This window comes from Leucopleurus acutus (genome assembly GCF_964270905.1).
Source record: "Leucopleurus acutus genome assembly, chromosome: 2".
In the NCBI taxonomy this organism is placed as follows: Eukaryota; Metazoa; Chordata; class Mammalia; order Artiodactyla; family Delphinidae; genus Leucopleurus; species Leucopleurus acutus.
In genome coordinates, this window is record NC_139143.1 from 193,381,406 (window position 1) to 193,393,629 (window position 12,224).

The 12,224-nt window shown below is 56.4% G+C and overlaps 1 protein-coding gene across 1 annotated transcript; it reads left to right on the plus strand.

Moving 5' to 3' along the window:
- Positions 1 to 9,973: 9,973 nt before the first annotated feature.
- HES4 (hes family bHLH transcription factor 4) lies at positions 9,974 to 10,914 on the plus strand (the record flags this gene model as incomplete). The annotated part of the gene is made up of 3 exons (XM_082832858.1): positions 9,974 to 10,264; positions 10,353 to 10,440; positions 10,529 to 10,914. The coding sequence occupies 3 exons, from the start codon at positions 9,974 to 9,976 to the stop codon at positions 10,912 to 10,914; spliced, it is 765 nt and encodes a 254-aa protein (XP_082688984.1).
- Between the last annotated feature and the right edge of the window lie 1,310 nt (positions 10,915 to 12,224).

Here is a 12,224-nt window from a genome sequence, read left to right on the forward strand (position 1 = left end):
ATAACATGAGCGAACAATTGGAAACTTTCACTTTCCATTTACCAATCTGCAAAATTAGTAAACTTGGAAATCATTGCCAGGGTTAATTCAGAAATAACATAAAATAGTGACAATCTAAACTACCCAGAGATAACCTCCATTTGTTTATGACAATATTTGTTCAGATTGTTTTTTAATTAATCAATCAATCAATCAATTAATGGCTGCTTGGGTCTTCGTTGTTGTGCACGGGCTTTCTCTAGTTGCAGTGGGGGGGCTACTCTTTGTTGCTGTGCGTAGGCTTCTCATTGCAGTGGCTTCTCTTGTTGCGGAGCACGGGCTCTAGGCGTGCGGGCTAGTTGCGGCATGCAGGCTTAGTTGCTCCGCGACACGTGGGATCTTCCCGGACCAGGGGTTGAACCCACGTCCCCTGCATTGGCAGGCGGATTCTTAACCACTGCGCCACCACGGAAGTCCCTGTTCTCATTGTTTCAATGAAAGATATGTATCTTATTTTCTACAAAAATGAACTCCTGGACACTATTGACAAAGGGGAAAAAAAAAACTATACACAAAATGGTAGAAAATATTTGCAAATCACATGTCCGATAAGGGTCTAGTATCCATAATATATAAGGAACTTTTACAACTCAACAACAAAAAGATAAACAACTCAGTTAAAAGTTGGGCAAAAGACTTAAATAGACATTTTAAAATAGAAAATATATAAATGGCCAACAACCACATGAAAAGATGGTCAACATCATTGGTCACTAGGGAAATGCACATCAAAACCACAGTGAGGGACTTCCCTGGTGGTGCGGTGGTTAAGAATCCACCTGCCAATGCAGGGGACACGGGTTCAAGCCCTGGTCCGGGAAGATCCCACATGCCGCGGAGCAACTAAGCCCGTGTGCCACAACTACTGAGCCTGTGCTCTAGAGCCCGTGAGCCACAACTGCTGAGCCTGCATGCCACAACTACTGAAGCCTGTGCGCCTAGAGCCCGTGCTCCGCAACGAGAAGCCACTGCAATAGAAGCCCCCTCACCGCAACGAAGAGTAGCCCCTGCTCGCCGCAACTAGAGAAAGCCTACGCACAGCAACCAAGACCCAACACAGCCAAAGATAAATAAATAAATAAATTTATTTAAAAAAAAAAACCACAGTGAGATACTATGTCACACCTGTTAGCACAACTATAATAATTAAAAAGGGAATAATAACAAGTGTTGGTGAAGATGTAGAAAAAATGGAACTCTCATACATTGCTGATGGGAATGTGAAATGGTGAAATCACTGTGGAAAACAGTCTAGTCATTCCTCAAAAGGTTAAACAGAATTTTCACGTGACCCAGCAATTCCACTCCTAGGGATATGCTCGAGAGAACTCCAAACAGGTGTTCAGAGAAATGCTTGCACACAAATGTTAACAGTAGCTCTATTCACAGGAGATGAATGGTAGAAACTGGGGGAGCAAACACCATCAGCACGTGGATGCATAGACAAAGTGTGGTCCATCCTTGTAATGGAATATTAGCCATAAAAAGGAATGAAGCACTGACGCAGGCTACAATGTGAATGAACCTTGAAAACATGATGCTCAGTGAAAGAAGCCAGACACAAAAAGTCACATATTGTGTGATTCTACTGATACGAAATGTCCACAAGGGACTTCCCTGGTGGTGCAGTGGTTAAGAATCCACCTGCCAATGCGGGGGACATGGGGTTGAGCCCTGTTCCGGGGAAGACCCCACATGCCGAGGGGCAACTAAGCCCGTGTGCCACAACTACTGAGCCCACGTGCCTAGAGCCAGTGCTCCACAACAAGAGGAGCCACCACAATGAGAAGCCCGCGCACCGCAACAAAGAGTAGCCCCTGCTCGCCGCAACTAGAGAGAAAGCCTGCGCGCAGCAACAACGACCCAACGCAGCCAAAAAAAAAGTTAAAGAAGAAAATAATTAGGGCTTCCCTGGTGGTGCAGTGGTTGAGAGTCCGCCTGCCGATGCAGGGGGGTCCGGGAAGATCCCACGTGCCGCGGAGCGGCTGGGCCGGTGAGCCATGGCCGCTGACCCTGCGCGTCCGGAGCCTGTGCTCCGCAACGGGAGAGGCCACAGCAGTGACAGGCCCGCGTACCACCAAAAAAAAAAAAAAAAAAAGTAATTGCCAGGGGCTGGGGGCCAGGGGGCATGGGGAGTGACTGCTTCATGGAGACAAGGCCTCCTTTGGGAATGATGTTTTGGAACTAGATAGAGGTGATGGTTGTACTAAATATACTAAATGCCATTGAATTATATACCTTAAAATGGTTAAGTATGTTACATGAACTTCACCTCAATAAAAAAGAAAACTGAAAAAAAAGAAACCCTCATGCTACTCTCACCATTTTCTAAAGTGCTTCATTCACAAGTATCTCACAAACATTTTTCCATATGAATAGATACTTTTATGCCAGTTGTTTTCATGGCTGTATATGTTGCCCATAGTATAATGAGTCCATCATAGAATACAGTGTAATTTAGTTAACCAGTCCCATATTGTTGAATATGTAGGTTATTCCCAAGTTTTTACTATCACAAACAGCATATCACAGGCATATGTTAGCTAAAAGTAAAAATAAATACTTAGGGAATTCCCTGGTGGTCCACTGGTTAGTACTTCAGGCTTCCACTGCAGGGGGCATGGGTTCAGTCCCTGGTCAGGGAATTAAGATCTCACATGCTGCATGGCACAGCAAAAATAAATAAGTAAGTAAATAAATAAAATTAAAATAAATACTTAAAAATAAATACTTTAAAATACATTAAAAATCAAATAAATAAGGCTTCCCTGGTGGCGCAGTGGTTGAGAGTCCGCCTGCCGATGCAGGGAACACGGGTTCGTGCCCCGGTCCAGGAGGATCCCACATGCCGCGGAGCGGCTGGGCCCGTGAGCCATGGCCGCTGAGCCTGCGCGTCCGGAGCCTGTGCTCCGCAACGGGAGAGGCCACAACAGTGAGAGGCCCGCGTACCGCAAAAAAAAAAAAAAAAAAAAAAAAAAAAATCAAATAAATAAAAAATTAAATAAGTAAAAGACTGGAAAAAAACAAATTGTTTTGCATATGAATTAATCATTCCACCTCCCCTCCCCCAAAATAATCTCATATGGCACCAATGTTGTTAACATGCACAAAAGTTTAAAAACTTGTTTCTTTATATTATTTTAAGTTGCTATCTCGACGCATTCCTTGATTAATAATATTAGTATTATAAAAAGAAAACCAGAAACATAACAAAGAATACAGAATGTGAAAACCTCTCAATCTCCTTCAGATGACCATTATTTTGTTTTTGTTTTTGGCCATGCGGTGCGGCATGCAGGATCTTAGTTTCCTGACCAGGGATCGAACCCATGCCCCCTGCATTGGGAGCTAGGAGTCTTAACCACTGGACCACCAGGGAAGTCCCCAGATGACCATTATTAAACATGGCAAAGATACAACAATTTAAAATTTTTAAAAAGAAATTAAAAATTTAAAAAGAGAAAACAAAAACATGGCATACGTCTCCTAATTTCTTAATACTGACATACAGTAATAGAGTCTTTCTTTTAGTTACTTCATTGAATGTCACCTGCTTTTTTTTTTTTTTTTTTTTTGCGGTACACGGGCCTCTCACTGCTGTGGCCGCTCCTGTTGCAGAGCACAGGCTCCGGACGCGCAGGCTCAGCGGCCATGGCTCAGGGGCCCATCCACAGTATGGGATCTTCCCGGACCGGGGCACGAACCCGTGTCCCCTGCATTGCAGGCGGACTCTCAACCACTGCGCCACCAGGGAAGCCCTGTCACCTGCTTTTGACAAGAGGAACTAAACACAAAGGCTTTAGGCAGACAAAGTGATAGCACCTGGAAGCACGTGTCTCCCTGTCTTGGTGGCTTTTAAGTCACCACAAACTGGTGGCTTAAAACAACAGAAATGGATTCCCTCAAAGTTCTACAGAGCAGAGGTCTGAAATCCAGGAGGACTAAATGACCAGGGTTGTCAGCCTGGTTAAAAATAATCTGATTTTATGTGGCTTACAGAAGACACGAATCATCTGAAATATAAGGATATGGGAAACTGAAAGTAAAAGGATGAAAATAAACCTACCAGGTAAATGTTAACTAAAAGGAAGCCAATGTGGCTACATTAACAGTTTTATTAACAGATTAACAAAGAAATCTTACTGTAAGGAACGGCACCAAGAAACAGAGGAGAGCTTAAGCAAGCTGTATTTGGGAACGCTCCCGGGCGAGGTTCACTGATCCGAGTGAAAGGAGCTAGGGAAGTCGCGCCCGGGCGAGGGTTTGGGCAGAATTTATAGGGGAAGAAGGGAAAGGGGTGTGGTGAATCTGGGAGGGCGCAGGGTATTCCTTATTTGGTGGTCTTTTCGGGTATCCTGGGGGACCGTTAGTCCCGCCCCTCAAAAGGTGGGAAGGCTGGGCCGGGTGGAAAGTCCCCAGGTCAGTTCCTGGAACCGGGTGGTCCTGAAAGTCTCCAGGTCAGTTTCTGGAACTGGGTGGTCTGGAAAGTTTCGGTCTGATGCAACCTGTGAGTCTGATTGCGTTCCCCTGCCTCGGGCCAGTCAAAGCATTATTAGATACAGAAGGTTGCATAGCAATATAAGGTTGAGTTCATTGGTAAAAAAAAAGATTTTAAATTTGTATGCACCTAATAACATGACCACAAAATATATAAATTCTAGTCACAAACCTGCCTGAATATCCTATTTATGAAATTACAACAGCCACTTATAAAGGGGTCTTTGGTTAATATTTGGTTTCATTTACAAACTACCTTAAACTTCCTTAAACCTTTAAGACAGTATCTATATCATGTTTAACACACTTGCTTTTATTTTTAAGCCCTTCAATGATCTAACAGCAGCAGTAACAGCAAAAAACCCTCCCAAGAAGTTCACAGTCCTCACCACGTACACCTGTGCACCCTGGTCCAGGGCACAGTCACCTCTCGCCCAGGCTACTGCGTATACATCCCAGTGGTCGTGCGGGAGACAGGACCTGAGAGAAAGGTATGGGGATGTGGAGGGAGGAGGCAGGACCCCAGGCGACGCTGTTGGAACAGCAGCCGAAGGGCGTTGGACCTTCCACCTCAGGCTCCAGCCCCGACCTGGCCCCTGTGGGCGGGGCTTCCGGTGGGTGGGGCCTCCAGGGTGGGTGGGAAACTGAGAGCTACAGTCAACACCCAGCACCTGGGATCCGGAGCTTAGTTATTGACGCTACACCAGGACACCCCATGGAGGCGAGGAAGTCCAGAAAGTTGGAGGCTCATCCGTGTGGATTTTGAAATCACCAGAAACTGTGACAGGAGTGTCTGGAGAAGGTGACAGGGAACCAGGAGTAAACCCTTCAGGAAGGTTTCGGTCAACTGTAGTCTGTGTGGTCTGTTAAGAAAGGGGTGGTCTGTTAATAAGGTGAGGTTTCAAAGCTGGAGCTTTTTTGGTGAAGAAGACACCGGTCTGGACGCGCCAAGCAGGAAGGACAGGGAAGCTCACCTCTCCCCAGGAGCGCCGGCCCAAGGAGAGTGGAGAGAAAAGCAGCACCCACGGGGGCCCACAGGGAGGCAGCATGCCAGGCAGATAGGGGTTGGAAGGAGATTCTGTCACCACCAGAAGTTGGGGGACATGGCTCCCCAAATGTGGAGAGGTGTCAACGCGCAATTCAGGAGAAAGATGTTGACAGCGCCCAGATCACGGGGAAGGTACCGTCACGCATTGGGTGTTGGGAGGATGCTCCCACTACCTGGCATCAGGTGGCCGAGGGAAGGTACGTTGGTCTCATGACCTGTAAGGGTGGAAGACGCCCCCTCAGTCACAGGGGTGGGGACTGCCCTTGAACCTCAAGGCTTGTTGTCGGCATCCTGGTGCTCCTGGCTTCTGCCTGGGTCCTGGCTATCTGCTTCCCTCATCTCTAGCCTGAAGGCTGGATTCCTCCAGCCCTGGCCTCTGCCACTTTATCATCACAGCGACCAGCTCCCGTGCTGCAGGAGAGGACCTACAATGGTTCTAGCCTGGTTACTTGGCAACTCTGGTCCCGGCTGCCTGAGTCCACAGGCCGTTGCCTCTTGGCAGAAGAGGAAGGAACAGGAGGGTAAGGGGTGCCGGAGGGCGTGGTCTGTGATGTCTCTGATGTTCTGGGGCTCATATGCCTGTGGAATGCTGAGGGGCAGAGTGGGAATGCAGGTGCCACCCCCATGTTGGAGGTTGGGAAGGACGTGTTCACAGATCGCACGTGGCAGACCCCCAAGGGACACTGTCTGAATGATGTTGTGTGGAACGCTGTCACGGTAGGCAGAGGACCATCCCTCCCCCCACAACCCAAGGCTGGAGCCCAGTGTCTGGCCTGGGAAATACACCCGTCTTTCCACACAGACTCCCCCACTGACTTTCCTGCCTCAGCCCCCTGCTCCCCAAACCCGGTGGCCACCAGTGGGCCCTGGAGATGCCCCTGGGACCACCAGCCAACGGGGGCTTGGCCCACTCAAGCCTGGATCTAGGAAGACAAATAGTTGGCCTTTGATGGCTTGCAAAAATCAACTCAAATCGTCAGCTGGACACAGCCAGGGCTGCAGGCTCCGGCGCCTCACTTCCTGCCGGAGAAAAGGAGGAACAAGATGGGGTGGGGGAGGGGGAGGGGAGGGGGAGGGGAGGGGCGGAGGACCAGATCCAGGGCTTGGGCTGGACACAGCCAGGCCTGCAGGCTCCGGCGCCTCTCTTCCTGCCGGAGAAAAGGAGGAACAAGATGGGGAGTGGGGTGGGGGAGGGGGAGGGGGAGGGGAGGGGCGGGGAGGGGCGGAGGAACAGATCCAGGGCTTGGGCCATCTTAGTTATACCAGTTACTACTGTTGTGTAACAAATGACCCCCAAAGGTCACAGTAACAACTGTCCTGTTCTGTGAATCAAGAATTGGAACAAAGCACCCAGGAGCAGCTGGGAAGGCATGAGGTGGGGGCTCTGAAGCAGCAGGTTGGGATCACCTGTCCAGCAGCTGAGATTTCTGGGCTCCTGGCTCAATGGCCTCCCCTTGGGAGCCTCTCCATGGGGCCAGTTTGGGCTTCCTCACAGAGGGGCAAACGGGTTCCAAGAGCGGGTTTCCCAAGACAGCAAGGTGAACGTGTGTGGCATTTTTAAGGTCCAGCCTCAGAATTCACATCTCACCCCTGCCCCTGTCTTTGCTGGTCGATGTCATCACAAAATCTCACCAAGGTGCACCATAAGGGTATTTGGAGTGGGAGATGTTGTTGTAGCCATCTTTGGAAAATGCAATATTCCACAGTATTCCTCAGCACTATTTCCCAACTGCAGCCCAGGACTCTCCCTCCTTGCCCAGAGCAAGGGAGCCCCTACGACCCCCAGGAGACCCGGTGGCCCTACCAGAGATCCAAGCCCAGATGTAAAAGGCGGGGTGGGGGGACGGCCAGAGGTAGGAGGGCCCAGAGACATGACCACACAGACGGTGTGGGTGACAACCCCAGGGAAACTCACTTTGTTCTGGGCTAGTGAAGTCTCCTTGTTGGGGCTGGGGCTGGGAGGCCAAGACACAGGCCCCTGGAGACCCTGGGTGGGGAGGGGGCGTCTCAGAGGGCAGAGGGTGCAGAAGGGCACATGGCCGAGGTGAGTCCAGGTGGCTCCTCCCTGCCTGCGTCTGTTCCCCCAGGCAGTAACAACTGAAGCTGACATGTGCTGCGTGTTTTCAGAATAGGAGCTCATTTATCTTCCCAACAACCCAGGGATAAATGAAAAGATAGCCCATTTTACAGGTGAGGAAACAGGTACCGGAGGGTAAGCGAACCCGTCTAACCACTAGCAGGTAAAGCATGGTCAAACATGGCTCCTCGAGCCTCTCCTTGCGGTCTGAAACCCCTGCCTGTGTGGTCTCCTGGGGGTGGGGGGCCGAGCCCACCCAGACCGGGTCCCAGCGCCCCGCCTGCCGGCCTGGGGTTCCGCCGACGCTTCCCAGCGGGGCACTCGCGGGCTTTCTCTCCTGCGCGCAGCCCGCCGGGGGGGATGGGGGCGGGGTGGGGACTCCAGGACCCCCGCGGCCTCATCCCCCTCAGGGCTGGTCCCAGCCACCCCGGCGCCGTGGCAGTCAGCGCTCCCAGGGCTTTGTGCTCTGGGTGGGTCCCCACCGCCCGCTCCTGCCCGACGCCCGCGGCTTCCCAACGCTCCCCGCCCCACACGCTCCTCCGGGGCTGCGCCTCTGGGGCCTGGCCTCGGGGGCGACAGCCCACAGACACACCCAGTGTAGCCGCCTCCCGCCCCGCCCCGGGCGCCCCCGCAGACCGCTGAGAGGTCGGTTTCGCGCCGGGGGTGGGATTGGGGGGTTCCAGAGGGCGAGGCTAGGGCCAGACTAGGTTGGCCTCAGAAAGGAGAAAAGGCGTCTACACCGTGACCCCGGGCTGGGACCCCGGGAACTGGTGTTGGGTAAGGGGCCAGCCGGCGACCCCACCCACTAGGTACGCCTAGGACCGAGGTGACCCTTCCGAGCTGCCAGTCGGCCCACTCCGCTGCTCCGAAAAGCCCAGCACGACTCTCCCAGGCCCCGCGCCCACCTGCCCCTGCCCCTCCTCCCTCGGGCCTGTGGTCCCTTTCCACCCTGGGCATGACACTTCCTCTCCGACCTTGCAGATCTGCCTTCTTTCCTGGAACCCACCGCAAAGAAGCCATCCGGACCACCCAGTCGAAAGAGGGGTTTCCTCTCCCCCAGCAACCTACCCATTTCTTTCTGTCTCTGGCAACTGCGACATAACATTGCTTGTTTGCCGTCGCCCCCCGCGTCGGATTAGAACCCGCGAGACGCTTCCTCAGCCCCAAGGGCAGGCCGGGTCTACCGTGGGCCTCAGGAGACATCTGTGCGATGCCGACAAGACGGCCGCCAGGCCACAGTGGGCTGGAACCCTCAGTACTCAGAAGACCAGAGTGCTGGCGCAAGGGAATTCAGAATGAAAACATCAAACGCGAAAATAAGCTTAGCCCTCTTTTTTCCCCACAACGCCACTTTGAACTAAAAAACAAAATTTTAACAAGTGTCCCTCATTTTTTGTGAGCCCTACTTTGCTGGTGCTTGGCTCACTGTTGGGTAATCTGGAAGAGAGTGACATCACCAGCGACCATGACATCACCCCATCTGGCTTGTGTCATCATCGACCTTAACCCTGAGACGTCACCAGCGTGACCAGTGACACCTTACATTCTGTTCCATGACGTCATCCTGCCTGACTGATGACGTCACTCCGCCCGCCTTGTGGCATCACGTTCACTGGTCTCGTGATGCCACTCTGCCTGTCTACGACCTTGGCCGGCCAGCCTGTCTCCTGCCCAGCGGCTGGTGTTCCACGTCCACTGTGTCACGGGCCTCGTGCAGGTGCTGCAGCCGGCGGGGGTCAGATTCGCAGGCCGCGCGGAGGCCCGAGGGCCCGGCTGGGTCCGCGGAGAGCAGAGGCGTGCGGGCCGAGGCTCGCCGGCTCCTCGGGGGCGCCTCACCCGGTTCCCCTCGCGAGTTCTCCTTTCAGATTTCCCGCGGCCCCAGCTCGCCCGGAAGGTGAGCCTCGCGCCTCCGCCCTCCCGGAGAGGTCCCCTCCCGGCGCACCGCTCGGAACGGGGGAGCGGGCGCGGCGACTTCCCCGCCTCGGCCCGGCGCCGCCAGAGGCGGGCGCGGGCGGGGTGCCCCGGCTCGCCTTTGTCGCCCGCGGGGTCGGTGGGCCGGGAGCGGACGCGTGACTGACAGCCGGCGGGGGCTGCGGCCGGGGGCGGGCTGCCCGGCGCCGGCGGCTCATTGGCTGGCGCGAGTGTGGGAAAGAACGCGGAGCCGGATTCACACGCCCCGCGGCGGCAATTCCTTAAATAGCCAGGCGGCTGGCAGCGCGCGCTCGGTCCCGGAGCCTGGAACCCGCGGGAGAGGGGCTCGGGAAGCCGTGCGTCCGGCCCGCCCTCGGCCCCGCGCGGCGCGGGGGCGCACCATGCCTGCCGACACCCCGGGGAAGCTGAGGGCCTCGCCGCGGGCGGGAGCGCCGGCCGGTGCCCGCCGGACCCCGGACCAGCCCCGGAGCGCGGCCGAGCACCGGAAGGTGGGGACCCGGCCGGACGCGGTTGGCAGGAGCGGGGGGGAGAGGGGAGCTGACGCCCGGGGGACTCAGCCGCTGCCGGCCCCGCAGTCCTCCAAGCCCGTCATGGAGAAGCGGCGCCGAGCGCGCATCAACGAGAGCCTCGCTCAGCTCCAGAGCCTCCTCCTGGACGCCCTCAGGAAAGAGGTGAGTCGGGGGCGGGAGGGCGAGATCGGGGAGCCTGGAATCCCGGCTCTCCTGGGCTGCCAGCCGCCCACACCGGCCCCGCCCCCAGAGCTCCCGCCGCTCGAAGCTGGAGAAGGCGGACATCCTGGAGCTGACCGTGAAGCACCTGCAGAGCCTGCGGCGCGTGCAGGTGACAGGTGAGCGCGGGCGTCGGCGGCGAGGGCTCTGGGGCCGGAGCCGCCGCCACCGCGGGCCCCGACCGCCTGTCCCCTGCCGCCCCCGCAGCCGCCCTCCGCGCCGACCCGGCAGTCCTGGGCAAGTACCGCGCCGGCTTCCACGAGTGTCTGGCCGAGGTGAATCGCTTCCTGGCTGGCTGCGAGGGCGTCCCGGCCGACGTGCGGTCCCGTCTGCTCGGCCATCTGGCGACCTGCCTGGCCCGGCTGGGGCCCTCGCGCCGCCCGCTTCCACCGGCCCCCGCCGCCGAAGTTCTGGCGCCCGCGGTTTACGCGGGCCGTTCGCCGCCGCCAGCCTTCGACGGCCCCTGCCCCTTGCCGCGCTCCAGGGAGGTCTTGGCGCCGCCCTTCCTGCCGGGCTGGACGGGGGAGCCCCTCGCCGCCCCCGGAGCCGTGGCTCAGGGCCGGGGCGCACCCTGGAGGCCGTGGCTTCGGTGAGGTCGCGGCCCCAGAACCCGCTGAGACTGTGCCAGAAAATATTTATTTCCAGAGACCGCGTCGGGAGCTTTGTTTTGTCGTCTTCGTGAAGGGTCCAGTCCGGCAGAGGCCCGGCAGCGGGGTCGGCTGATGTCTTCGCGCGAGCGGGCAGGGCGGGCCGCGGGGGTTCTGCTCCCACCTGGGCCCGCAGGTGCCCGGCGCGGACGTTCGGCCGGCCTTGCGTTTGCCTGTATCTAACTGCACTGGAGCCGCGACCCGCCTTGGAGTGGGGGGGAGGGTGTGTGAGAGGTCCCTCGGGAGGCTCAGGCAGGACGGGGCCAGTCATCACTTTTTCCAGAATGTCTCTCCGTGCTGGGAAGCGGTCCCGCAGCATCACTGGGCATGTTGTTTCCCACTCTCACTCGCGAGGACCCTGGAAGGTGGAGACATGTATTTTCACACTGTTGTCTTGGTGCTGAGCTGTGGTGAGGGCTGACTGTCCCTGAAGCTTCGGTTCTGGCCTGTTCCACCTCCTGCCTTCTTGTGGCTGAGCACAAAACTGCCTGTGCCCACCCGTGCGTTGAGCCTGCCCCAGGCCAGTGTCTGCCCGGGAGAGGGCTGCCAGCAGGAGCGGGCATCTGAGTCCCAGGGGCAGGGAACGGGGGCCAGCCCGACAAAGGGCACTTGGTGCTGGGGCTCTTCTCCTGCCAGAGCCCAGCCCTGCTGTGTGCCCCATCCTGCCCTGAGAGGGGAGGTCCCCCTTCAGTACAAAGGAACTGGCATTGGTCCGGCCTTCGCATCCGTCCTGAGCACCGGCTGCGTGTTCATCCTACAATACAGCGATCCTAGGCGGCGTTGGGCATGGCCCCCCACCCCTGACCCCGAGAGTCGCTGTCCTGTGGTCCCAGGCCTCCCCAGGCTGCTGCTGGGGGCTGTGCTCCGGGTGCGGTGAGGGGGTGGTCCAAGGCACGCAGCTGGGACTGCAGTGTCTCATCCTGAGCCCTGCTGAGGCTGAGGCAAGATCTGTTTCCCAACCACAGCCAAATTCACCTGATGGTTGTTGGCCGCCTGCCTGGCCAGGGACCATCGCGGAGGAGGAGGGTGAATCACTGCCGGGGCTGGCCTGCCCCTCCTCCAGTGGCCCCATCAGCTCCCGTGTCCGTGTCATGCGCAGGGTTCACCTGCCCTCCTGGACTCAGCCGTGCACACCCGGCAGGGCCTGCCACGTCCCACCAAGCCAGTTCCTCCCCGGCCTCTAGTTGCCTGGCGTGTCTTCCTGAGTGTCCAGGGCCCAGGCCAGTGGTCCTGGACAGTTGCAGCCATGCAGGCCA